The sequence below is a fragment of the Sporobolomyces koalae genome (genome assembly GCF_050403365.1).
Source record: "Sporobolomyces koalae JCM15063 DNA, S_koalae_JCM15063T_v1_ctg1, whole genome shotgun sequence".
Classification (NCBI taxonomy): Eukaryota; Fungi; Basidiomycota; class Microbotryomycetes; order Sporidiobolales; family Sporidiobolaceae; genus Sporobolomyces; species Sporobolomyces koalae.
Window position 1 is genome coordinate 54,780 of NW_027481770.1, and position 26,355 is coordinate 81,134.

The 26,355-nt window shown below is 56.2% G+C and overlaps 8 protein-coding genes across 8 annotated transcripts; 3 read left to right on the plus strand and 5 right to left on the minus strand.

Annotated features, from left to right (window-relative positions):
- Positions 1 to 1,459: 1,459 nt before the first annotated feature.
- JCM15063_003180 (uncharacterized protein) lies at positions 1,460 to 10,889 on the plus strand (the record flags this gene model as incomplete). Its single annotated transcript, XM_076675101.1, has 12 exons — positions 1,460 to 2,246; positions 2,309 to 4,129; positions 4,192 to 6,514; positions 6,584 to 7,406; positions 7,470 to 8,004; positions 8,071 to 8,407; positions 8,470 to 8,950; positions 9,017 to 9,042; positions 9,113 to 9,731; positions 9,797 to 10,442; positions 10,510 to 10,527; positions 10,603 to 10,889. 12 exons carry the CDS (start codon positions 1,460 to 1,462, stop codon positions 10,887 to 10,889), a joined length of 8,703 nt encoding a protein of 2,900 aa, XP_076537185.1.
- A 522-nt stretch (positions 10,890 to 11,411) lies between these two features.
- Positions 11,412 to 12,552, plus strand: JCM15063_003181 (uncharacterized protein; the record flags this gene model as incomplete). Its single annotated transcript, XM_076675102.1, has 4 exons — positions 11,412 to 11,457; positions 11,576 to 11,859; positions 11,938 to 12,167; positions 12,246 to 12,552. 4 exons carry the CDS (start codon positions 11,412 to 11,414, stop codon positions 12,550 to 12,552), a joined length of 867 nt encoding a protein of 288 aa, XP_076537186.1.
- Positions 12,553 to 12,866: 314 nt separating this feature from the next.
- Positions 12,867 to 14,422, minus strand: RIM2 (Rim2p; the record flags this gene model as incomplete). The annotated part of the gene is made up of 6 exons (XM_076675103.1): positions 12,867 to 13,112; positions 13,176 to 13,678; positions 13,744 to 13,850; positions 13,916 to 13,993; positions 14,070 to 14,237; positions 14,307 to 14,422. 6 exons carry the CDS (start codon positions 14,420 to 14,422, stop codon positions 12,867 to 12,869), a joined length of 1,218 nt encoding a protein of 405 aa, XP_076537187.1.
- A 143-nt stretch (positions 14,423 to 14,565) lies between these two features.
- On the plus strand, positions 14,566 to 16,733 carry CCT8 (chaperonin-containing T-complex subunit CCT8; the record flags this gene model as incomplete). The annotated part of the gene is made up of 8 exons (XM_076675104.1): positions 14,566 to 14,619; positions 14,706 to 14,737; positions 14,829 to 15,327; positions 15,397 to 15,493; positions 15,559 to 15,707; positions 15,778 to 16,395; positions 16,477 to 16,601; positions 16,667 to 16,733. 8 exons carry the CDS (start codon positions 14,566 to 14,568, stop codon positions 16,731 to 16,733), a joined length of 1,641 nt encoding a protein of 546 aa, XP_076537188.1.
- A 709-nt stretch (positions 16,734 to 17,442) lies between these two features.
- Positions 17,443 to 19,701, minus strand: JCM15063_003184 (MFS transporter; the record flags this gene model as incomplete). Its single annotated transcript, XM_076675105.1, has 11 exons — positions 17,443 to 17,742; positions 17,826 to 17,875; positions 17,945 to 17,962; positions 18,028 to 18,072; positions 18,137 to 18,238; positions 18,308 to 18,516; positions 18,580 to 18,892; positions 18,954 to 19,212; positions 19,272 to 19,424; positions 19,490 to 19,529; positions 19,595 to 19,701. 11 exons carry the CDS (start codon positions 19,699 to 19,701, stop codon positions 17,443 to 17,445), a joined length of 1,596 nt encoding a protein of 531 aa, XP_076537189.1.
- Positions 19,702 to 20,368: 667 nt separating this feature from the next.
- On the minus strand, positions 20,369 to 22,476 carry JCM15063_003185 (MFS transporter; the record flags this gene model as incomplete). The annotated part of the gene is made up of 11 exons (XM_076675106.1): positions 20,369 to 20,508; positions 20,572 to 20,694; positions 20,754 to 20,816; positions 20,871 to 20,972; positions 21,023 to 21,221; positions 21,279 to 21,288; positions 21,352 to 21,664; positions 21,729 to 21,987; positions 22,053 to 22,205; positions 22,260 to 22,299; positions 22,370 to 22,476. The coding sequence occupies 11 exons, from the start codon at positions 22,474 to 22,476 to the stop codon at positions 20,369 to 20,371; spliced, it is 1,509 nt and encodes a 502-aa protein (XP_076537190.1).
- A 369-nt stretch (positions 22,477 to 22,845) lies between these two features.
- On the minus strand, positions 22,846 to 24,450 carry JCM15063_003186 (uncharacterized protein; the record flags this gene model as incomplete). Its single annotated transcript, XM_076675107.1, has 4 exons — positions 22,846 to 22,903; positions 22,966 to 24,019; positions 24,085 to 24,241; positions 24,325 to 24,450. The coding sequence occupies 4 exons, from the start codon at positions 24,448 to 24,450 to the stop codon at positions 22,846 to 22,848; spliced, it is 1,395 nt and encodes a 464-aa protein (XP_076537191.1).
- A 357-nt stretch (positions 24,451 to 24,807) lies between these two features.
- On the minus strand, positions 24,808 to 26,104 carry DRE2 (electron carrier DRE2; the record flags this gene model as incomplete). The annotated part of the gene is made up of 4 exons (XM_076675108.1): positions 24,808 to 24,869; positions 24,938 to 25,436; positions 25,500 to 25,708; positions 25,891 to 26,104. The coding sequence occupies 4 exons, from the start codon at positions 26,102 to 26,104 to the stop codon at positions 24,808 to 24,810; spliced, it is 984 nt and encodes a 327-aa protein (XP_076537192.1).
- Positions 26,105 to 26,355: the final 251 nt, after the last annotated feature.

Consider the following 26,355-nt stretch of genomic DNA (forward strand, 5'->3'; position numbering starts at 1 on the left):
GTTTTACCTTTCGTCAATCCGAAGACTGACTCAGATAGGACAGAGCACTAGGCTCTAACCCTGACCTTGATTCGCCCGCTCTAATTAAGACATCCGAGCAGATTACTACAACGTCGGTAGTTGAGGATTGTTTTATGTCGAGTTCTGCTCAGTCACACGCCAGCTCATTCGGGCTTTTTGACTGTGCTTCACTCTTCATATGGTAGGCAAGACCATTTTCGTACGATGCCAAACAAGCCGTCATGAATGATCTCTCACGCAATCCGCAGAATAATTTTCTATTCTGGGTTCAACACGGGTCGTCTCTTTTTGGGCTTTTTATACGGTGCACCCTCGGCGTTGGTCACGCCCTATTCGCAGGACTTGGGTCGAAAGACTCTCGTGGGGCAAATATCTATCACTTCCGTCACAAAGCCATGGCTGGATCAGCGCCAAGAAAGCCTACAGAACCGGCTTGACTCATTTGCGCTCGATCCCCTCTGAAAGACGCCGTCGCAAGACGCGAAAGTTGCCATTCTCGTCTGTGTTCGCAGATCGGAGACTATTTGTGAGCTTATGTGCTACGTCACACGATCTGTTGAGAATGTACAGTGACACTGACCGCCGTTGATGTCGCGTGGGTCCTCCAATTCTTGCATTCTTGTGACCGACGAGAAGGGCACCGCTTACAGAATTGCAGAATTATTGATAGAGGTTGAGTTGCAACGGCAAGCTAGAGCTGCCTGTGCAATTCGGGCTCTCGCTATGATAGCGCAGCGCCGGCACCACTGTTTTTAGATTTTCGGCAGGCGCGTTGGCAATACCTATCAGCCTGCCCTGAAAAGGACATACATTGAGAGCTGCATCATTGCGAGCTACTTTTGCGAAACGCCGCCGGGTAAAAATGCTTCATTTTGGGGAGAGGAAGCGCGTGCGAAGGTACACCAGGAGGTCAGAGCGGACGCTACAGTAGCTCAAATCTGAGCTCCTTCGGCTCTTCCCCGGCTGGACGGCCTACACACAGCACGATCGAGCTGAACAGCTGTTCTGGAATGGGTGAGACGTACTGTACTCGAAGCGCGCGCATTGTGCCGCAAGTGTGCATACATCGAAGTCCCGAGCATCGCCGTCGACGTATTTATCCTGGTCCAGGGATAGCCTGTAGCTACTATCACAGTCACGGCTAATAGTGTCAAAGAAATAACGAGAGAGGTGCGAGCGACAACGTCTGAAGTGAGATATCCCCACTCAGCATACTCAAGTCTCACCTTGTACTGTCCAATCGGCCACCCCTTGCTCACGCGGCGACCGACCACGTTCGACGGATACATCCGACGACGTACGCCAGCGCGACTATCGAGCGCATCCTCGGCACGCAAACCTTTGCCCGGCGTTCGAACATTCTCGAGACGAGACAGGACGTACATTGGGAGAGCGCGTCCTCGAACGCATGTCCTTCAGCGTACGGAGCTCTCTGATCATGCTGAGCGATACGATAGGTCCCACACTGACGCGCATCGACCCACTCGCGCAGGACTTGGGCACAACGTCGTCGACAGACACTAGCAGCAGTCCCGGCTCGTCGCCTCCCCCGAGCGTCGTGTCCTCACCCGGACAGCCCCATTCGCGCTCGTCACCCCCACGCGCGGGCTCAGGCAGCTCGCACTCGCACCGGATCTCCAGTCTCGGCGGGCTTCATCAACTCTCGTCGTCTCCTCTCAGCTCGGCAACATCCGCCAAGCACCGACGCCGACAGAGCTCGTTTTCCTCGAGCGTGTCCAACACGACGGACGCGACTTCGTACGACGGTAGCGGCGAGGAGTGCGCGAGTCTGGATGGGCTAGGCGAGAAAGACGCAGCGGTAGCAGCCCCGGGTTCGTCCTTCTCGTCGAGCGCATCCAGCCGCACATCGACGAGACGGAACTTGGGAGCGGACCCAACGCCAACCGGAGCTCCCCCGTCGGGCCAATTCCTCCTCACTGGATCCGCCCCACATGCGATTTCGATTCCTCCCTCGTCGTCCCTGCCCCTGACGATCGCGACCTCGATCCCTTCTGCATCCGTCAGGCTCAGCACCACGCCTCTGTTTCCTTCGCCGCTTGCGCAAGCGTCGGGCCCAGACGAGGAGCATGACCCGCGCAGGAGTGATGACGGCGATGCAGCGAGTGGTGACGACGACGATGAGCGGCTGCAGAGCGAGCCAGCGTGGTCAGGCAAATCCCCTACTAGCCACCGCGGATCGACAGACCTCTCCGCTCCATTCGGTGGTACGTGCCGTAGCTTCTCTCATTTGCCCTTCCGAATCGACTGAACCATCCTGTATCTGCAGATCTCGAACTTTCCCCTCCACGGAAGATTCAGCAGCTGCCCGAAGTAGATGGCTCAGATCTCGAACAGAGCCTCACGCCTCGTCCTCCCCCTGTCGTCCCTCGCCAGCGACATCAGCCCATCTCTCCTACAGAGAGCGATCCCGCACGCAGCGCTCGAAGTCCACGGGTGCGGTCGCTCGGCCGCGCGAGCGGTCTCAGTCATGCATTGTCGATCGCAGACGATGTGTCGAGCAATGTGAATCGTCGATCCCGCGTCGACTCGAGCGGATCAGGCAGCAGCGCTAGAACGGGTTCGCAATCCAACACGCCAACGAAAGTGGGCATGCATTCGAGTAGCTCTGTGTCATCTATGTCGACCTCGCCTCCTTCTCCCTCAGCATCGACGACACTCAGCGTTTCCCCTTCGACCGTCTCTCGTCGCGCGTCTCTCAATCTCGCTTCACCTCCTCGATTCTTCCAACCCGGCTCACCGACCGGCGCTTCGCGAAACCTTCCTCGTACCTCGATGACGTTCACGAGCGCACTACCAATACCGATTCCCGCGCCTTTTCCAGCTGCACCGCCGCCCTCGGAATCAATCAAGCTACAGCGGGTCCCCGAATCGGTGCGCAGTGCTGTCGACTTCCGTCAGTCGCCACTCTCATCAAGCTACAGTGGCGAGTCATTCGGAAGTCTGGTCGGAACTGCGGCTAGACCTTTCCATCCGGGATCTCCACTGGACGTCAAGGTGCCACGGACCCCAACTGCTACACGAGCGCCTTCTCCAGCATCGGCCTCCGGTGCATCCTCGCCTTCGGATGGTCGTTCAGCTCCAGTCACGCGCCCTCATTCCAGGGAAGGAACGAAGCGGGTGTCGCGTCAAAGCAGTCGGGAGCAGATGTCTGCGTTCAGCGGGGGTTCAGGTGGATCACCGGCAACTACTACCACCCCGTCGACTCCGGCTACGTCTGCATTTTCGCCGCTCTTTCCCTTCCAAGCGTCCTCGCCTGGAATGACCCGTTCCCGTTCGAAGAGTATGTCCCAGAGTGGTCCTCCAAAATCGCTCCGCCATGATCTCTTCCGGTCGAGCATGGTTCAGGACGATATAGTCTCTCCTCGTTCGGCGGCACAACAAGGCCTGGGTGTTACGCCTTCGTTCTTTCTCGGCGAGCCGTCAACGTCAGCCGGAGCAAGTCTCCATCCACGCACGGCCTCCGATTCGCATTCGTCTTCGACTGCGCACAAGGGTCACCGAGCGACAGCGTCCAGCTCGAGCATGACTGGCCCTGCGTCTCGCCTTGCCGGCCAGCGTCTCTCGATCGCTCCGACTGGGTCCGCCGACAGCACTGACGAGTACGCGCAGATCATCCTGTCAACCCGGAACGCCAAAGTCAGAAAGTGGCGGCCAGCGTCCCCGGCTCTCGATTCAGGAGCGGCTGGTCCGAAAAGCTGGGGTCTCGCTGGAGGCAGGAACAATTCGATCCTCGGCGAGCAGACAGAAGATGGCGGGGATGAGGGCGATCAGGCAGAAACAGGCTGGACAGGCGGTGCTGCACCGAAGGAGATTGAATGGGTCGACTGGCTCGACGAGTACAGGAAAATGAAGGAGGCCAAGCTGAGGGCGGACAACGCAGCGAAAGAAGCGACGGGTGCGCTCGAAACTGCTGACGTCTCGCAAGATGGACCAGACGAGAGTCTTCAGGTCGTCGAGAGCGAGAGGGGGGTTCGTAAAGAGTCTTCGCCAACTCGAAGCGACAAGTCAACGGACCGCAAGAGCGATTCGAGTAGGATGGCGGAACCGGCTCTTGCAACAGCTCAGAAAGCGAAAGCCAAGGCTACAAGTGCGTACTTTTCTTGTCTCTCATCATATTTCATCCGAAGTACTGATGTCTGTTGTAACTAGCGACCGAATTCAACCCGTTCGAAGCGACGACAGCCAGCATGAATCGTCGAGACTTGGAGCCTCGCCCCTTCTTGACCCCCGGGGTTTCGTTCTCGAGCCCGTATTTCCCCTTGACCGCAACCTCGGCTTCGGCTGCTACGTCCCCCGCGCTTTTCCACCCTGCAACGACTGCCACTCCCCTCTTGCCTACGGAGCCTTACAACTACTCGTTCATCAAGCCTTCCACGTCTCACTCGACGAGTGGAAGCTCGTACGTTGGATCACCCGGCGTCAAGCGCAAGCGGAACTTTGCCAAGCTCGGCCACAAGATCGATGCGTGGTGGTCAGCCGTTCGCACCAGCTTCTCCGGAGTCGATGACGACAGGATTCCCCGTCATCGGCGCACTTCAATTGATCAACCGCATTCGTCCTTGATGCCACAAGCTATCGAGCCCAGTATCTCGCGTACTTCCTCGCAGTACGTGCGAGGCTCGACTCCCGGAACTCCAGGCCTTCGCAACGTTGCGTCAGCACAAGACCTCGTACGGGTCGTATCGACGCCATCACCGTCGTTCTCGTCAGCAATGGTGCCGAGAGGTGCTCTCGCGCCAGCCGCTCGTTCTGATTCTCTCGGCCGCCTGCGTCCGCCGCCCGAACGCCAGCGCACTTTGTCGTCAGGATCGGAACGAGACAGCGAAACCGGTGCATCAAAATCAAGGCGGAATCCCAATCTCTCGCTGAATCTCGGACCGTCCTTCCATACGATGGTCGGTCAAGGGCGCCAATCTGAGCAAGCTCGTCTTTCCAATAAGGTATCTCCATATGCGATTCCTTCCAAATCGGACAATATGGAACTCTCGCCGCCGATAGCCGACACGCCTGCCGGGCCCAGATCGGCGCCCGAGAATGTTGCGCATGCCGTTCCGATCCCTCAAGCGAGCTCGGACGCGCCCGGCTTTGCAACCTCAGGCTCGCCCGTCTGGGATCGCACACCAGCACTCGTACCGAACGCAGCACACTTCCCCGTTCGGGTTCGACAGGTTACAATGCCCAACAAATTGCCATCCGAGCAGAGTGCGAAAGCGCAAGAGAAGGACAAGAGACCTGAATTCTCGATGCACACCGTCAGAAGCCAGATCCGGCAGCGCCTCGCAAGCGCCAAGGAAAGCTGCGATCACGAACTGCGACGGATCATTGAAGGTATTTCGACCTTTGTTGAGAAGGATCTACAGCAAGACCTGGGCACACCGATGCCTCTGAGCGGGTTCGATGAGGGGCGCTTTGGCGAACTCGTACAGGACGATCTTGCGGGCGGGTACACTTCAAGTCCCGACGTCGAGTCGGACGGAGAAGTCCTGGTCGATACGGACCAGGTCGATTCTGACGGCGGTGGCAGCGGAACTCGACGGCCACCGTCTAGACTCAAGCGCGCCCTACTCAGCCCCGGCGCGGACGGACTTGTCGGATCCTCCAGTCGCTCTTTCGACGCTTCCACGAGCGGATCCGGATCACCGCGCCGAGCGTCTCTTGTCCCTCGCCATCGTCATCTCACGAGCGTACCCCGCGATGGCTCTGCGTCAAGATCGAAGACTGGCTCCAACAGCAGCTCGCGCTCGAATTCGCGTTCTCGCTCGCCACTCCCTCCAGGTCTGCGCCGATCAAGTGGGCAACGATCACCCGCGACGGCATTCCTGCATTCAGCCAACTCAAAGCTCGCCGAGAGCGCTTTCATCGTCCTTCTGCAGGAGATCATCACTATTGCGACGGAGATCATCGACACCCCGATCAGCAAGTTGACCGCCCTACCTGGCTCGTGCGCCGAGTACATCGGCAAGGTGCAGCAGATCGGGGAGGGATGGAACGAGAACCCCGAGCTTCCCTGCCGGGGATGGTATGTGCAACTCCTGCTGGCAGTCGCTGGGTTGAGTCGAGTGGTCGAATGGTGGGAAGCAGAGAAAGGGTTCTGGAGTTTCGACGACGGCGACAACGAGGACGCGGAGCCTATCCTGTTCATTTCGAAAGGCGGTCATGTCGATGAATCACCCGAAATCCGCGCACGCGGCGATTCAGTGTCGGTACCGTCTCTCGCCCCTCCCGCCGGAGCGCAGCCGCCCCATTGGTCGCCACTCGGTATCGACCTCGGCGCGCCGGATGAATCGATCGATACGCGCAGTACCCGCTCGAGAGCTCCAACAGCCTCTGCAGGACCAGACGACACTCGGCATCGCGCCGAAGAACTCAAGCAAGCTGTCGAGGCGATCACTTCGCAGACCCTACTCATGGAGCTCTCGCTTGATGGACAATTGTTTCAGTATCTCAGTTCAGCATGGCAAGACATTGTCGGGTATGTTCGCCCTGTTTGCTCGAGCGCGGGAGGCTTTCGCTGACAATCTTCCCATCGGTGCTTTTCCAGCGTCGATCCCGATGAGTGTATCGACTCGGCCATTTCTGACTGGCTCTTTCCCGACGATGCTGCCGTTTTCGCAGAGGCAACTCGTCAGCTTGAAGCCGATGACTCGCACACGGTCGAGGTCAGCTTCCGATTGCGAGTCGCATCATCCTCGCAGACCTCACAAGATGACGCGAGCGCATCCGAAGACCTCTACGAAGCAATGGAAGGGAAGGGCATGCTCATGCTTGACGGTCTCAGCGGTAGTGCCTCTCACACGATGTGGGTCATCCGGCCAGCACCCTTCTCCGAAACCGCAGCACAGACGCATCAGTCTCTCGCTCGTTTCGGGCTCGACACTTTTCACCGTCGGTCGAGCAGTGACCCGGGTATGTTCCTCGTTCCAGGCAGACGAATCAATCTCGAACCGATTCTCTGTCGGATCTGCGAGCGACCTACTCCGGCGTGGTTCTTCGAAAAACACAACGAAACCTGTAACGAGGTCCATCGACTTGAGGGTGACATTGGCGACTGCAACGACCGTCTCAAGGATCTCCTGCGGGCCCTTGGAGAACTCGTCATCGCTACGGACAGCGCGCACCCTGCAGACGAACATGCGCCAGAGTACCGCGGAATCCCACTCGAACTGTCGCCGCCTCCCAGTCCCTCCACAATCAATGAGAAGGAGACGAAACACTCGTCGCCGAAGCTTCGTCACGGCACCCAACACCACGTGTTTGATCGGGTACGCGAGATCGTCGAGACGGCTCTGTCAATCTCGACGCCTTCGATCACGGACGAAAGTTGCGAAATTCCGATACAGGAGCAACGATTACTCAGCCCTCATGTGCGTTCACGCGGGCTCTTCGCTGCTTCTGTGGCTTGTCAAGCTGATCGCGCGTTCTCGCAGTCCGAATCCAATCTCGCGACAATCTTGCACTGGCAACGACCCCAAGTCGATGATCCTGCTCTCTTGCGACTGTTGTCAGACACCGAAGAAGCCATCAGATTTAAGCTGAACAGCGTCAACAGGCTGCGCAACACTATCTTATATGCCGAAAAAGTTCGACAAGAATGGGAGACGAAAGCAAGCGAGGCAATTTTCGCTACCCAAGAGGCTGATCAAGCCGAACAGACCTCAACTTTGCCGTTCGATTCACCACTGCTGCAGCCTCTCACGCCGCAAGACGATGATCTGCCAGCAGGTGCCGAACACCTAGAGCTCCCCCGACCTACACAGACCCTCCGACGTCAAGTCTCGCAGAGCCAAGGTCTCCTGTCTCCAATGCTCCTCGCTGCTGATGATGCCAATACGCAACTGTCAAGTAGCCCGAGTGCTCAGCTTGCACTCTCGCCCCGACTGCCTTCCGCCGTGCCCTCCTCGCGTACGCGAGCCTCGTCGATCAAGGACTTCAAGATTCTCAAGCCGATTTCGAAAGGAGCCTGTTTGTCTTTCGCTTTTCTGTCGCGCAGTGTTCATGTCTGATCCATTCTTTCCTCGACATCGACAGTTGGCTCTGTCTACCTAGCCAAGAAGGTGACAACCGGAGACTATTACGCGATCAAGGTGCTGAAAAAGTCGGACATGGTTGCGAAGAATCAAGTCACCAACGTCAAAGCCGAGCGCATGATCCTCATGTCGACAGCCGAGTCCAACTTTGTCGTCAAACTGTACTACACATTCCAGTCCAAGGATTACCTGTACCTCGTCATGGAATACCTCAACGGCGGAGATTGCGGCGCGCTCGTCAAGAACCTCGGTGGGCTGACCGAGGACTGGGCAAAGAAGTATGTCGCAGAGGTTGTGGTAGGACTGGAGCACCTGCATTCGTCCGGTATCATTCATCGGTGTGTAGTCATATTTCGCTCACAAGCGGGAAATGTTTGGTACTGACGAAACTATCATATAGTGACCTCAAACCGGACAACCTTCTGATTGATGCGAAAGGTCATCTCAAGCTCACCGATTTCGGACTGAGTCGTATCGGTCTCCTCGGTCGACAGACTCAGCTTCCTGCGTCTCGGGACGGTGCGGCCCATGGGCGTCGACCGCTTGCCGCCGCCCGGACCTCGTCGAACAACAAAGACTTTTCGACTACATCGTCACCGCTTTCGACCCCGGCTCTCGGGCAGGCCCTGCAATCGTCGTACTTTGGCAACGTGCCGCTCACTGACAGCTTCTCGCTCGACACGCCGAGCGACTCGAGCATCTCGGGCAGTCGCGGCAACACGCTTAGCCCGACGTGGCAATCTGGTCATCATCGACCTCAGGTCGCAGCAGACCCGCTCGGCGCTGGAGCGGGGCCGACGAAGCAGCACTTTGTCGGAACTCCAGATTATCTTGCACCCGAGAGTATTCTCGGTATCGGTATGGATGCTTGCGTCGACTGGGTGAGTCTGAGCGCCTCGGCACGATCGGTCACCTGAAGTACTAGCTGACTCAGCTTCTGTGATCAGTGGGCGCTTGGTGTCATTTGCTACGAGTGAGCCTCCTATACTTCCTTGTTCGTCTCCAGAGTTACGCATGACTTACTCTGCTCCCGATCTGAACAGATTCATCTACGGATTTCCCCCGTTCCACGACGAGACGCCGGAGAAGGTTTTCGAAAACATCCTCTCGCGTCGTTTCGACTGGCATGAAGGGGAGATCGATATCACCCCCGAAGCCCGCGACTTCATCGACCGGCTCTTGTGCACCGACGCCCGTCGGCGACTCGGCGCCAGGGGTGCTGAGGAGGTCAAAGCCCACCCGTTCCTCGAAGGGGTCGATTGGGATAATCTGCTGAAAGGCCCCGTCGAGTTCGTGCCCAACGTGACGGATCCCGAATCGACCGATTACTTTGACGCACGGGGAGCGCAAAATCAGACCTTCAATGATGACGAGCCTGATCCGAGCGTTGCGGAAGATCCAGCAGTGCGACAAGCTCAAGGACCAACTCCAGCTTCGACACCCGGGCCCGGTCGCGGACCACGCGATCGCTCAGAAACCGCTCCGAACCCGCACGACGATTTCGGCACATTCAGCTTCCGCAACCTGACTGTGCTCAAGCAAGCGAATGACGACATGATCCGCAAGATGAAGGACGAGCAGCTGCTACCACCGCTCAACAATCCGCTCTCAATCCCGATTAAAGGACATGACCGATCTCGGAACAACAGCGTTGATTTTCGAGTCAGTTTGCGTCTCGAGGGTCACTCGAAAGTCTTGTGGCACTAATTATGCATTTGTATCGGCAGGATCCCGTGTCGCCCTCTTCAACCTCTCTTCCCGGATCTTCGCAAACGTACAAGCATAGCGATTCGACGTCCTCTTCGCCTCTCGGCCGGAACGTGCCGGATTCTGGCTTTGCAGATCGATCGCGATCTCGGCAGCCTGTCGTTGGCTTCCATCCACGCGCCCCTCACCATGTTCGTCGGAATTCGATGCCGTCTCGCCTGCGCAAGTCGTCCATCACGTCGCCACCCACGTCTGACGAAAAGGAAGAGCTGCGTGACGAGGTTCACGAGGCGGCACTCACGGAAAGCTGGGCCGCTCATTCGCGTCGAACGTCGCGCCAGAACAGCAACAACAGCAGTTCAACGTCGCCCCTTGCTTCGCCTAATCGTGACCCACGCAGCTTGGCTCCGCTTCAATTGCCGTCACCGCAAGAACCCGAAGCTCGCTCGGCTCCAGCGGGCGACTTGCCTGACGGGTTTACGGACCGTCTGCCTCCACGCTCGCACCTCGCGACTATCGACTGCCTCGTCGCCGGCCGCAACCCGATCGTGACAAAAGTGCTTGAGACGATGCTACAGCGACTCGGCTGTCGAGTGGTTGTCGTTCCGAACGGCGCCGAAGCCATCTTGGCTGCAGGCGGGATCCCGTTCGATGTGCTCTTTTTGGGTTCGTTCTGCTTCTTTGATTCCTCTCCGCGTTATCGCTCAACTAACTCGAGCTCGACGGACATCAGATATCAAGATGGCAGTTGGTGCGTCGCCGAATCCTGCGAGCCTTGATCTCGGTGGTAGAATGACTGACTCTTCTCGTCCCGCTATGTGTGCAGTCGACGGAGAGAAAGCCGCTCGCATGATCAAGAGCACGGTGAATCCTTCTGCACAAGCGCCGATCGTCGCCGTGTGCTCGCACCCTGCCGCGATCGACGATGCTGCTGGAACTTTGTTCACCGCGACGTTGTCAAAACCGATCATGAAGGCCGACCTGCTGCACGTCCTGTCTTACCTCGGGTTCAAACTCGAGACGAAGGGGGATGTGTTGCGACGAGGCTCGGAGGGAGACACCGCCGCCACGGCAATCCTCGACGAGCAACCCCCACGTCGTGGCTCAACCTGAGCCAGTGCCGATCGATCCATCTACCTTCTCTCCTTTCTTTCTCGCCCAATACCGTGCTGGACTCGGCTGCTGTTATCATCTGTTGCTCTTTTCCCCCCTATTGTCTTGTTGTTTTCCGTGTCTTTCCGAAATGTTTTCACTTGCACTTACCCAAAATCCTGTTGCCTTGTCGTACGCGAACCGCGCGCTCACGTCATCATTGTTCTGTTCTCCTTTTGTACACTTTTGTCTCTCAATACTAGCCGTCGTGGTTGCCGTCACTACTTTTCGTCGAGACTCTGCTCGTTGAATTGATTACAAACGTCCGCACGCGAGCGTTGAAAGTGTGTGCGGCGACGTGCTTCTCGCTCACTCAGTCCGTTTGCCGTATTCCCCGGCGCTTTACCGCCCCATACCCCAGTTGCAAAGTCTAGACGATCCGGCGGCTCGAGTTTGTAGAATCTTCGCCTCGATCAACGCATCTATCAATCGTCTGGGCGCACTCGCTACGCTTGCACTCAAGGGCCAGTTTTCGTTGCTAGGATGGTGCAAACGCGCTCACTTATCATCTATGGGCCTCACCTGTTCCGTGCGTTCCCTCTCTCATAAAGCCGACCCCCACCCTCTCGTCGAATTCCGCAGCACCGCTTATTTCCACACGGTACTGAACCTCTCTCCCGAGGGGTTGATATTCTGATTGTACACAGCGACAAAACTCAAAGAGCTCTTGGAAGGTCTCTCGCCCATATCGCAGTCGGCAGTCGTCGTTCCGACCGCATTCCTCTCGTTCGACATCCCTGGGATCCCCTTTCTCGAACCTTGTCACGCAAATTGTCTCGTACGAGGCTACAACGACTCTGAAGCGCCACAACGAAAGTCGGAAGCAGAGAAAGGGGATGGACACGAGGAGAGCGAGGATTACAAGAGATGGGTGTGGGCAAAATGTTCGACTGGAGCAGACTACGAGGGATGCTTGCCCCATCCGCTCGAGGTAAAGCATCCACACCTCGTCTTGCTATAAACTTACAGCGTGCTGACTTGATCAAGTCTCACGCATGACTTCAATAAGGGAATCGTCGTCGAGCTCGACCTCGAAGGATTCGACTTGTTGCTCGACAAGATTTTGTCGAGGTCACCCGCAACCCGGTTTTCGCTCTGTCCAGTCGAGTACGTCCCATTCGAGAATGGTGATCCGGACCGGCCTACTTCAAGTTCCAATCAACGAGCCGAGATCCTCGTGTTTGATTCTCCATCCCGAGCAACTCTTGACCGCATCGGACCATTACAACCCACTCAACAGTGAGTCTCACTTCTTCGCTCGCTTCCTGTCTCTTTGGTAGAGAAGATTTTCCTGAATCAGGATAGCAAACATTGCAGATACCTCTCGTTGATCCTTCGAGGTGCATTCTTCACTCCATTGTCCCGCACGTACCTGTCCCACCTGTTCCTCCTACGACCTTACGCTCCCTCGACCCGGTTCTCGACTCGGATCGTCAGGACTTTGATCAAGCTCGCATTGGTGCCCGAATTCTTGTTGGTTTGGATCCCTCGAACCTTGTTGCAAAGTCGTCTGTTGCGGAACACGCGGAATCGAATTGGGATGGTAGGGTTCGGTCACGAACGAGTTTGGGACACGTTTGAGAGGTTTGTGAGTAGGTGGGCAGGAAGCGGGTGGCGGAACTGAACTTACGGAGTTTTGTTATTTTTGCACTTATTACTTCTCTTGCCTCGACGATGCAAAGAACACTTTTCAACGCTGTTGCCAGGGAAGAAATAGCTCGACGCATATCGGGGTAGCGGTGATGGAAAAAGTTGCGAATGGTGGGATCCAGGTTGCAGACAAGGGCAGCGATAGCGATTTGATAAGAGCTACAGGGTGGGAGCAGGGGTTTGAACGAAGAACAAGTTTTCCTCCAGAATACAACATACATCCGAGTGCAGAGAAAAGCGAAAGAGTGTGCAGTGAGCGGGAAAAAAACAAACAAGGGGGAAACAAAATTAGTCCCTTGCGGGTTCGGGTTTATTCGCCGTACCAATCTCGAATTCGGCGAGTGTCAACACGCGTTCGTAAACCCAAAACATGGTGACTGCGTTTGGAACGACTCGAAGCAAGTGAGGCGACATGCCGCCGTACAACGCCCTCCATCCTTCTTCCTTGAGGACGAGTTGGAACGATTGGACGAGCGAAGTGTATTTCGGAAGACCCTTCGCAGGAGGAGGTTGACGCAAACGAGTACGAATCACCTGGATGGGGTTGCATTGAGGGGTCAATTGTCTCGTTCAAGCGAAAGAAGTATTCTGACGAACCTCGTGAGGGTAAGTGATGACGGTCGCGACCAGTTTTGCCATTCCCGCCGCGACGCTCACTCTCCACCCTTCGGTCCTGTTCGACTCGCCTCGATGCGATGGATCGGCTGCGGTCGCTATCCGTTTGAACTGTTCGTACAAACTCCACTGAATCGTGCCCTCGGTGACTCCCAACAGACTCGCGCTCAACCCTTTGTAAAACCCTCTCACTCCTTCCCTGCGATAAATCTCGACCGTGGTCGACCAACTCGTCGGTCGCGGTGGTGGCGACGCGAGTGGGAGTGGAGGACTCGTGAGGGACCGGAACGAGTGACTGAAGGATGAAGTAGATGAAGCCGACATGGCTGCTGCCGCGGCTGGTCTCAGGGGAGTCGTGTGATTTGCAGGAGGCGTGGGTAACCGCGCGGAGGAAGATGACGAAGGGTGGGATCGCTCTTGTTGTTGCAGTTGCATGACGGTCTTGATGACCCAGATTGGATTCGTAGCGGCGGCCGTGACGACACCTGTTGTTTGTGGAACGATCAGATCGAGTGAGCACAGGCATGACAGACGAAAAAGGGGACGGAACCGGCAGAAGCGGCTGCAGCGAGATGCACGGCCGTGTTTTCCTGGCCGTGGTTGAACCATTCGGCGTACAAGTGTTTGCCGTTGCCGTAGACGAAAAAGTTGATAGACCTACAACGAGCGAGAGTGTCAAAGGGTTGCCACCTCGACAAGGCGAACAGAGGAGAGGGACTGACCTTCCGGGCACGACTCCAGCGAGGGTCGGACCGAGACCTTTGAACAGGGCGGTAGGACCTTCATGTCTGTACACTTCTCTGTCGTTCGGGGTTCGAGAATGTTTTGGGTCAGGTCGAGGCGAGAGAAACAAAGGGATCGAAAGAAATTACTGACTTGAGGATCGTGCCCGTGTCGACAAAGTTATACAGGAGGGCCCTGATGCCCGTTCGTGCGGATGTAGTATTGGCGGGCAGGCGCTGCTGCTGGAACATGTCGGATTGGAGGCGAGTCTTGACGACATCGAACGGAGCAGTCACGACCGATCCGCACATGCCTCCGAGCCTAGAAGGGTTACAGATTGTCAGCTCTATCTCTGGACCCCGTATGAACGAATGGCACGAAGGTACGGACCCGCCTGCGACGAGGTGGACTGCGGGACGAGGTTTCCGATGGCTTGTGCGCTGAGGATTCGGAGGCAGAGCAGCAGGCGCAGGCAGCGCTGGATCAGCAGCGCGAACCTCGTGCATCTCGGTAGACCTGAGATTAGCACGGCAGTGAAAGCAATTGTTGCAAGATTCGACTGGCAAGAGAATATTCGAGGAATCGCCTGATCGGCTTGCCCTGCCTCCCGCGCAGCTCGACTCGCTCAGACTCGAACCCGACAAGCACCATGGCGTTGCAGGTACCCCGTGGAGGGAGCTCGCTCTTCAAGGAGGGCTACAACGTATGCTCAAGTTCCCATCAACTCGACTTGCACCCGGGACTGACCACGCGTCCGTGTCCCTCGCTGCGCGTACTTGCCATGTACAGATGCACTCGGGCATTGAGGAGGCTGTCATCCGGTGCGTCCGCGTCTCCCTTCGCCCAACACTCGCGCGTGGTCGAGATCCTGCGTCCTGACCAGTTGCCTGTTCCCTCGTGCGCGCCGTGTAGCAACATCCACGCCGTCGCAGAACTGTCCGAGATTGTGCGCACCTCGTTCGGGCCGAACGGGCGCAACAAGATGGTCATCAACCACCTCGAGAAGCTCTTCGTCACGTCCGACGCCGCAACCATCATTCGCGAACTCGAGGTCGTGCACCCCGCGGGCAAAGTCCTCGTGATGGCCTCGCAGCAGCAAGAGGCCGAGATGGGCGACCGCACCAACCTCGTCATGATCCTCGCCGGTGAACTCCTCCGCAAGGCCGAGTACCTCCTCATGATGGGACTCCACCCGAGCGAGGTCGTACTCGGGTACGAACTCGCGCGCGACCGTGCGATCGAGGAACTCGAGAAATTGACCGTCAAGACCCTCGAGACTCCGCTCACGGAAGAGTCCCTCAAACTCGCACTCAAGCCGACCCTCGCCGCGAAGCAGTACGGCTCCGAGGACCTCCTCGCTGCGCTCGTCTCGGAAGCCGTCCTCGCCGTCATGCCCAAGAACCCCACCGCCGTACGCGGACCTCGTTCCTCGCTCGCCACTCCTGATTGTGAGACTGACTACGCTCGCTGCATCCTGCAGTTCAATGTGGACAACGTGCGCGTCGTCAAAATCATGGGAGGAGGACTCAGTCAGAGTCGCGTCATTCGCGGAATGGTGTTTGGACGAGAACCCGAAGGTAAAACAATCCCCATCTTGGGTTGACGCTCTCCTGTTCTCGCACTCACGTCACGGTCTTTGCAGGCACGATCCTCAAGGCCGAGAACGCCAAGGTCGGTGTGTTCACCTGCGGTATCGACATTGCGCAGACGGAAACGAAAGGCACTGTCCTCATGAAGAACGCCGAGGACCTGTTGAACTTTTCGACGGGCGAAGAGAAGCACATGGAAAAGGTACTCCTTGGGACCCCGACTTCTTTCCTCGAGTGCGTTTCGCTCAGTGACCTTATTTTCTGTTGAACAGATTTTCCAAGAGTTGGCCGATTCGGGATTGAACGTGCTCGTCGCGGGCTCGACTGTCGGAGAACTCGCACTACACTACCTCAACCGACACAACATCCTCGTCATCAAGGTGCAATCCAAATTCGACCTCAGGCGTTTGTGCCGCGTCGTTGGTGCTTCGCCTCTCGCGAGGTTGGGCGCACCGACTCCGGACGAGATGGGACAGTGTGACGTGGTCGAGACGGTCGAGATTGGTGGAGACCGTGTCACCGTGTTCCGACAGAAGGAGGAGGCGACCCGTACGGCGACTGTCGTCGTGCGAGGAGCGACGACGAACCAGATGGACGACATTGAGCGTGCGATCGACGACGGAGTCAACGTTGTGAAAGGCTTGATCAAGGATTCGAGGTTGGTCGCCGGTGCCGGTGCGACCGAACTCGAACTCGCGAAACGGGTTGCCGAGTTTGGAGAAAAGACTCCAGGGTTGGCCCAACACGCGATCAAACGGTTCGCCGATGCACTCGAGGTCGTCCCGAGGACTCTTGCCGAGAACGCTGGATTGGACGCGACCGAGGTACTCAGTCGGCTGTACGCCGCTCACCAAGGGAACGACAAGGGTTCGATCGGAGTTGATGTCGAGGTACGTACAAAAGGGTTTCTCCCCATTTTTTTTTTTTGCTCTCCAAACCTCGACTGACAAGTTCATCTCAATCGGTGATAGGGAGAGGATGGAGGTACGCTGGATGCGGTCGAGCACGAAATCCTCGACCTCCTTGCGGCGACGAGATGGGCTCTTCGATACGGTACCGACGCGGCCATCTCGGTCCTTCGTGTCGATTCGATCATGTACGTCTCTTCCCCCGTTTCGTCTCGACCTGATGAACCTGATGAAGCCGTCTCGTTCTTTGTAGCATGTCGCGAGCGGCTGGAGGACCTGTGCCCAAACAGGGAGGAAACCCTCACTGGGATGACGATTAGTCAACTCAACTGGTGTCTGTCATTATCTTTTCCGTTATACTTTGTTTCTTCTACTCCCATACTTGAACAACAATACCCCAATCTCCATCTCTTCTGCCAAAATTGTCTCGATCCCTTTCCGAATTTGGGATTCTCCTTGGGTTTTTTCTTTTCGTCGCTCCCACTCTTTACTCTCCCCTACAGCTTTCTCTCTCGATACCTGTTTCAAGAAGACGTCATCATGACCAGCAGCACACACACCCTCTCTTTTTCCCTCTCTCTTCAGTTGCAAGTAGATCCCCACCCTTCGCCGCCCTCTCACCCAAAAAAGAACCATGGATGTTTTCGCAGAAAAAACCTGTTCCCACGTTCTTGACGGGGAATTAGTTCGAATCATTGCCCGTATGAGATAAGCAGTATTCGCAACACCCTTCCAGGGAAAAGGGAAGAGGACCAAAGAGATCCTGTTATCAGCGATCTTAATGGAGCTTCCTGCTCTTGCTGGATCCCAAAAGTTCACGATTCTTGCTCTTGCTTTCTCTCGCAGTCAGTCTTTGGAAACTCCCGCCATTGGGAGATCTCGAAATGCAAGGATGAGGAAATGTGCGATACATGAAGTCTACAGAACCTCCTAGGAGGATGAGCAACAGATGACGGCTATGAGTATCGTTGAATTCGTAACATTCAAAACTCGAGAGAAATGCAGAACGAAATTGACCCCTGTAAAGTCTCACACCATGACCTCTTTCAATTCTTCCTCGCGAATCTCATTCGTACTTGCGGTCGGACCGGATTGCGGTTTCGGCTCTTGAGATGGTGGATCTTGTCGCTGTTCGAGTTTGCGAGCGTGTTCGGCTTCGAGTCGTGCGAGTTCTTGCGCGAACGGAGACCTCGCGCGAAGGCGGGCCCCGTACTTGAACAGGATGAACGGAGTGATGGACAGGAGCGCGCCAATCCCACCAGTGAGACCTCCAGCTCCCTGAACGCCTAAACGAGTGTACATCGAGGTGGTGAAAAGAGGGAAGACTGCCTGTAAGGGGTGGAAAAGGTAGTGAGGGGATGAGCTATACTCGACAAAGACGAAGCGAGTTGCATGAGCACAGAAAAACTTACGCCAACAACGTTGCGCACGAATGACATGGCAGAAAGAGCCGACGATGCGTCTGTAGCATTTGTAGCCAGAGTCAGTAGAGGAAGAATAATTTTCGCAAATCCAGCAGGAGACGACAAACACAGCGCATAAGAGTCGGCTGTTTGTGGCAAGCGGGATCAGTCAGACGTGCAGGTATGGCCGGATCTATGCTGCGTTGCTCACCCAAGTAGGAGAACGTGCTAAGATAGACGCAAAACATTCCGGTATCTGTTCCGATGAGACGATTCGGTCAAGCGGGACTCGATGAAGGGTAGACGAGGAGATAGCCTACAGAGGATAGTGATGCCTATGCAAGTTCCGATCCAATGGCATTGCGGGAACGCAGTGAAAGCGTAAATAAATGCGCCGAGCGGTACACAAACACCTCCGACAACTGTGCAAGGATGAAAGGGTGATTCAGTCGAAGCATTGCGCAGAACGAGAGGTAGTGAGGGCAACTGACAAGCAGTATACAGACGAGCTTCCGGCCCCCTCTGTGCCACGTTCTTGAGATACAGGCGATTGCAATACCAGTCGGCTGCGAGTCCGATGGTCGATCCCAGCGTTTGCGCGATGTACACGAGTCCGGATTCGCCCGTATCAAAGTGGTAGATCTGCCCAAAGACAAGCGGAATGCTGACCAAGGTCAAATACAAGACTCCCCAGGTAAAGCTTGGGCGAGCGAGTACTATCAGCTCGAAATTTTTCGCGAGAAGACGGTATTAGTAAGCTCACGAGATCCATAGGGTGAACGAGATGAGGACGGGCTCTCTCGTCAACATGCGCAACGGTCGCGACAAGCTCGTCTTCATCATCTGCCGGATCGATCCGCGCTCGTACTCCTCTTTCGACACGTAGCGCTCATCGCCTGTCTCTTTCCGCAGACGAGCCGCCTTGCGCGAGAGCAGGACCGATGCACGAGTCTCGTGAAGAATCGGGATGAGTACGAGCGTGAAGACGGCTGAAAGGCCAAACATGATCCAATTAATGTATCGAAAGCCCCGAGTCTGAGCCAGGTAGCCAAACATGACCGGTCCGAGCCCGGTTGCTGATTACGCCGAACGGTGTCAGTTGCGATGAATAGCGAAGCGCAGAGAGATGCAACGTACTTCCGAAAGCAGCCCAGGAGAAGATTGCCATAGGAAGCCCTCTCTGAGAACCGCGCCACACATCGGACAATGTTCCGCCGACGAGCGACACTGCCGTCGATCCCGCAATGCCGGAGATGAATCGCGTGATCAACACCGTCTCGATATTCTTGGCGAGAGCTTGCGGTATGAAAAAGACGGAGAACACGAACGCCGAGACGATGTAAATCTTCGATCGACCGTACACCTCGGACAACGGAGCAAGCAGAAGCGGTGCGGCCTGAGAGGAACGAAAGCTGTCAATTGCAGTGTTGACAGCTGGCGAGCGACACGACTCACGCCAAAGGTAATTGTGAAAAGCGTAATTCCCAGGAGAGCGAGCTCTTTGGTCGTATCGAGCTCTTCCCGGACTGAAGCTTCCGAGATCGAGTATCCACTGACGGATAGTGACACGAGAGCGCAGAAGATGATCCCAACGCTCGAGATGATCCACTGTGAACCGGATTATGCGAGTCAGCAACCGCCTTAACCGCGAAGAACGCGCAATCTTGACTCACTTTCCGCCGTTTCGACCAGTTGAATGGGTTGGCGGGATCACTAGGAGCATTACACGCAAGTTCAGCTGACCTTCGACAGCAAGAAGTGCGGAATCGAAAGCGTACTCGGGCCCCGCCCAGTCGACGAATATTGGATCTGCATCGCGGGCCTTCTCGCTCGCCGTATCTGGCTGTACAATCTCCTGCTGTGTATTCGGTGTGACTGGCTTCATGCCTACCGCGACGCAGTTGGCTGGATCGCCTTCAACGAGGGAGGCGCAGATTGTTGAAGTAGTGGAGGAGCGAGTCACGGGCCTGGTGGAGCAAGCTGGTATCGGTCTATCAGTGCTCATGCTACGCTGTATCCAGTTGACGGGGCGAGAGAGCAGAGGCGAGAGGTGAGGAAGAAAAGACGGGGGACCATATGCATTTGTTGCCGAAATCGTGCCGACGTCGGCTCGGGTGCCGGTTCCGTAAAGTGCTCTTCTGCTCTCTCTTCCCTCAATGCCCATTCAGGTGTCAGCCCAGTCTTGACCGTCAAGGAGCAATGACTACTCGCAGCTTACCGAAGAAAAGCTCGTGAGGCGGCACCAGAGGGGCACGCGGGCATCTGCAGGGTCTTACAGGGACCCGGCGCGCTGCAATGACAATCAATCTCTTGTGGCCGTCCTTGCTTACTTGCCCAGGCGGAGTACTCTTGTCTTGAATCATCTACCAATCGTGCACGTCCGGCACTTCACAGCCTTTTCTGACGGCCGCCCTTCGCACGGCTTGAGCGCCCTAGCAGTAAAAATATTTACACAATTCGATAGTTATACTCGACAACTTGGTCGCGAGCCGCTACAATGAGTATATACACTAAGGGTCTACTTTCTTGATCCGTCCCTTTCCAGAAGTGTTTCAGGGAACGACCTTTCCTTCCGCCTCCTTTCTATTCACCTTGCCCGACGCAAGCGTTTGAGCGAATGAAGAACGAGCTCTCAGGCGAGCACCATATCGGAAGAGCAAGAACGGAGTCAGCGACAGCAAAGTCGCGATTCCTGGCCCATGCACTCGTCAGCTGTCTGTGCACATCTCAAGCTCAGGATGAAACGTAGATTTACCTGCTGTCAGAGCCCCTGCTCCCTGAATACCGAGTCTGTCGTACATTTGTGGTGTGAAGAGCGGGAATACCGCGCCCGTCACGTTCCGGCAGAACCCCATGGCGGCGAGAGCGGACGAAGCGTCTATCGCATGAGTAGGTCAGCGACCTTGCTCGCGAGGAATCCCGGTTGAATTACTGTACAGAGGGAATAAGCATCCGCGAGATATCCGTACGTCGCAACAAACACGAGGTAGAGGCCGGTATCTGTTCTTCGATTGTCAGCCTCGATTCGATCTCAGTAAGAGGGGATTGCCTGACAAAGGATAGTCAACCCGATCGCAGGAACGATGAAATGGATTTGCGGGTACGCAGTCATGGCATAGATCCAGCAGCCAATTGGGAAGAAGACGCCCCCAAAGACTAGCAACATCGTCAGTTTTGAGCAGCAGCTGAACATCACACAGGCTTACAGGCGGTGTATAGCCGTGCCTCGCTTCCTCTCTTGACAACGTTCCGTCGGTACAGGCTACTGCAGTAGAATTCGAGAGCGAATCCGAGCAAAGAACCCAGAATTTGGGTTATGTAAATCAGACCGGACTCGCCCAGATTGAAGGAATACACCCTCTTGTAGGTGAGAGGAACGGATACAAGCTCGAGGTACATGACACCCTGCCCGGAGAACCAAGTCAGTTCTGCTCGCGAAGCGTCGGGAGCGGCTCATTTCACCCAGGTGAATCTGGAAGCAGGCTGAGTGTCATCAGTACTGCACCGGTGCACCTTGATTCGGAGATGCTCTCACCCGATCCATGTTGTGAAGGCTATCAGTACAGGCTCATGGAAGAGCAACGATACTGGGCGATGCATATTCGTCTTCCAGACTTGAACGAGACTCATTCGGTCGGCTTCTGCTTTCGAGATGTAGCGTTCGTCCCCGGTGGTCTGTCGTAGCCGTTTGGCTCTGCGTTCGAGCAGAACGGATGCTCGGGTCTCGTCGAGTAGAAAGAAAGTCGCGACCGCAAGAAGCCCCGCAAGAGCAAAAAGTACCCAGTTGACGTAGCGAAAGCCTTTGACTTGAGCCAAGTAGCCGAACGCAACTGAACCGAGCCCAGTTGCTGTCGACATCGAGGAGCGAATCAGCTCTGAGATCTCTGTCAGTGGCGGTCCAGGAGGACCTACGTGCGGTGGCGCTGAGAGAAAACAATGCCATGCTTAGACCGCGTTCCTCGTCACTCCACACCTCTGCCAAAATACCGCCCCCCAGCGCTACTCCGGTCGACCCAAAGCAGCCATAGAAAAATCTGATTACGATGAGGGTTGCGATGTTGGGGGCAAGCGCCTGTGGGATCAGGAAGATTGCGAACCCCAGCGTCGAGACGAAGAGGATGCTCGATCTGCCGTACAGCTCGGACAGTGGAGCGAGAATCAGCGGCGCTGCCTGTGGCCCGAGAGTGAGCATATCGATTCCATGCGCATGCTCGACTGGTAACGAGATCAGCTCACTCCGAAGGCAAGGTTGAATGTCGACAGTGCGACAAAAGTCAGCGTCGCGCTGGTGTGAAGTTCCTCCTGAATCGACTGTGCCGTGATTGTGTATGCCGATGTCGAGAAAGACACGAGACAGGTGAACAAAAAGGCAACGCTTGAGATTCTCCACTGCCGACTCAGGGATCAGCTAGTTCGCGACTATCCCACTGAAGTAGCGCTCACCTTTCTCGGATTTGACCAATTGAACGGATTTTCCGGATCGCTAATCACGCAAGAACGATGAATTGACGACGTTGGGATGGACCGGACCGCGAAGCTCAGCTGCCACTCACTCTTCGCCGTCCCATTCGACCCATTTGACGCCTTCATCTTTCACCTCATCAGTGCCTGCGTCTGCCTTGTGATCTTCAACTTGGTCGGATACCGCGAGCGAGTTCATCAGGGGTCGAGATGTGGGGCCCGACCGCGACTACACGCTGTGCTGAGCCGTTCCTGCGCTGGCGACCGGCGATAGCGGGTTGGATAAGAATGCGACAGGATGGCACTGTGAAGCGGTCAATAAAGAGCGAGAGCAGCCGAGCTAGGCGGGAGCGAGTGCGATTCCGACGCTGCCGACGCTGCCGACGTCGGACATTTATACGCGAAAGAGCCGGCTGAGCAAAGCCGATTGAATCGCACCATTCGCCCTGGCGCTCGATCAGCAACAAAAGCTTGGGATTGCACTACTGAAAGAGACCAGACGAGGGGGAGTGACATTGCGGACAAGAATGTACAGTACTTTGCTATTTACAGGTTTCGAGCTCGCTGATCAGAGCGTGGTGAGCTGAGGTGCACCGGCCGAAGGTGGGCTCGACCAGCGGGTCGTGCTGCTCAAGGATGTCAACTGATTAGTCCATGTCCCAAGAGCAAGAGCAACCGAGGTACTAACACGAAGGGCTTCATAATCTTGTGCTCAGTTGCATGCTTGTCTTGAAGGTAGTAGCACTTTGCGATGTCGTCAATCGAGATGCGGTGACTGACAAACAACTCTGTCGGCTTGACCTTGCCCGTAGCGACATATTCGTGCATAACCTCTTTCATCCACTTGTGACACGGCGCTTGTCCGTTGCCGATCAGGCGGATGCCCCGCTCCATGAGTGACCCGATGTTGAAGTGGTTCGTGTAGCCAGCGTAAACGCCCGTGACTCCGATCCTGCCAAAGCTGATCGTCGACTCGATCATCTCGTTGAGGATCTCGGACGTATCGGTCTCGAGTCCGAGCGCCATTTCGATTTTGTGGCCGAATCCCTTGGCATACTCTCCAGCAGCAGCCTCGAGACAGACGTCGGCACCGGCAGGGCGAGTCGCATCGAGACCATTCGCACCGGGCGCAGTGAGCTCGTGCACGCGCGCCGGAACATTCTTGAACTCATCGAAGTTGATGGTGTCGATCTGCGCATTCGCGTGGCCGTTGGCGCGGAGTTTCTCGACCGTCAGATCGAGACGCCACTGAACATTGTCAATAAGGATGATGTGCTTCGCGCCTTTGAGGAGACTCCACTTGGCGCACATCATGCCGATCGGTCCGCAGCCCCAGATCGCAACGATGTCGCCTTCTTTGACGCCAGTGTCTGTGACTTGGTGATACGACGTGACGAGGATGTCGGAGACGTAAAGAGCGTCTTCGTCTGCAACGTTGTCGGGCACTCGAATGACGTTGACGTCGCCATGAGGGATGCGGGCATATTCGGCTTGCACTCCGGCGAAGCCACCGGTAAAGTGCGAGTAGCCAAGCATACCACAGGAGCGACCACCGTACATGGTCTGCATGAGAGCCGAGTTGTTGGTCTTGCTGCACGCAGACGAGAGCTTCTGGCGGCACATGTAGCACTCTCCGCAACCCAGGTTGAAACCGGAGACGACGCGATCTCCAACCTTGAGGTCTTTGACGGCGCTACCAACTTCGGTAACGATTCCCATTCCTTCGTGACCGAGGATGTCCCCTGGAAACGAGCAAAGGTTAGCGAGCCCATAGTGGCAAAGGTAGCTTGCAGACTTCGAGGCTCACCTCCTTGCATCTCGAGGATCGCGCCGTGAAGCAAGTGCATGTCGCTTCCACAGACGGTGGAACCAGTGACCTTGATCACGATATCGTGATCGTCGACGAGGCTAGGCTTCTTGACTTCCTTGACTTCCACCTTGTTCTTGCTCATCCAGCACAGAGCCTGTCTCGAACAAGACGAGATGGTCCGTGGTGAGCGAGTCGATACGATCGCAGATGTTAAGAGCGACGCAGCAAGCAAAGCACCTTCATCGTCTCACCGCTTTCGGTATCGGCGAGCTTCTCCGAATTGTCTGGGTTCGCGCCGGCAGTGGTGTCGAGTCCTTCAGGGTCCTTCATCATTCTCTCGACGAGCTTGGATGCGGCATTCATGGTCCTGTTCGGGCGTCGGTGGGGCGACGCGAGCCTGATAAGATCTCGGCTCCACTGCGCGCCACGACCTGTGCGGAGGCACTCACAATTAAGTTCGAGCTGTTAGGCGGTTCGTCAGGCGTTCGTGTGTGTAGTGGGGGGAAGAAGAGCGAGAGAGAGAGCGCGAGCGCGAGCGGGGAAGAACAATCGCTGTAAATACGTCATACAACTCGCGCGGCGCGAGCTCGATGAAGAGCCTGAGATTCTCCGGGAAGAAGCTCGAACGATGCATGGAGTGTTGCAAGAGAGTGCACGTCAGGTTACAGGTACAGGGTATCAAGCACAGTAAAGCGCGAAAGCGGAACATGGACAAAGTTTTCAGGCCGTGTCATCCATACCAGAGACCATCACTTTCTGACCGGGCTCGAATGCAGGCATACCTGTATGCGCAGAGGTCGGTGAGTGTGACGCGATCTCATGAGAGCGAATCGCAGAGAGAGCGGCGCACCTAGATACGGACAGCTGCCGCATCGGAACGCGTCTCCCAGGTAGCAGTTCCCGCACGAGCTTGTGACGCCACTCTTGATCTTCCTCGCTCCTGCTGTACTCGACGACTGTGCCGTCACGTTCGGAGCCGCCTCAAATCCGGCCTGCACGAGATCGTCCTGTTCCTTCTCGTCGAGGAGAATCTCCCGCAGTCCGCAGGTGCAGTTCTTGCACGCCTTGCGCGTTCGCTTCACGTCGCAGTCCTCACGCTTGACGAGAGTTGGCCGTTCAAGGTCGGCGTCGGTCAGGAGGGTCGACTCGTCGATCGTCGGTGTTGCAGCACCCGAAGAGGTCGCAGCGGTTGTGAACGCCCACAGAGATGCTTTCGCTGCACGCGAAGTCCGCGTCGGAAGCGGCACAGCTCCATTAGAGGATGCGAGCGGGGTCGAGGTCACGTCGGAAGCCGGTCGTTTCAGCGAGAGCGGCGCCGAGGTGTTGGCGGCCGCTTTCGTACAAAGGATCTGTGTCGAAGCGGTCCAGGTCAGCCAATTGTGAGCTAAGAAGACAATCTCATAGCTACTCACTGCACCGCCATCAGTCTTGTTCACGCCAGCCAAGCCGACCAATCTCAGTTCGCCCAAAGTCTCATCACTCTCTGCAGCGCCTCCTCGCACTTCAAGTGTACCTCCATGTGCCAACGATGGCTCAAGGAGAGCCAAGAGGGATCCGGTGACGAAAACAGCCGGGAGGAGAACCGAAATGTGGGAGAACTGCAACGGCGACAAAACAGTTGCTATTGCCCGGAGAGCCACGCAACAGTGGTTAGCCAGATTCGAGAGATCGCAATTCCCTGCAGTCTGCTCGCCAATTCGACAGACGGTCTGGAAGACGAGCCGAAGTTGCTCATCTAATCACGACTTGCCGAAAAAACACGCTCCGTTGACTCCGACGATATGCGGACGAGGAGAGACTCACCGCCTTCGATGATGCGATCCACCATCTGCATCTCGACTTTGCCCTTGATCGCGAGCTGGCTCACGAGAGCCTGATAAGAACCATCTTGCGCCGCCTCTTGAGATGCGACGACCAACACAGTTGCGGGCTCAGCTGGTGTAGCTGCAGGTTGGGTCGCGGGTGCAGGGACACCTGCAATGTCGAGATCGTCGTCGAAGAGCTGAATCGAAGTCATCGGTGGGCGGTGATGAGCGATGTCGTAGCCTGGCAATATTTGTGCGTTGCTTGAAATTATTACGAACTTTCTTCCGCCTCACGTTCCTTCAAAATCGGCAGCTGAGCCAGCGTAATTGAACCGAGGACATGTTTGAATTGTTGAGCTGGTGCAGAAGGAAATGCATGAATGGTGTTTGGCTTTTAGTTATCTCCTCGGAAGTCATGAAATTTGCGCGTCTTACGCCCGGTCTTACGGCAATGACCCTCCCG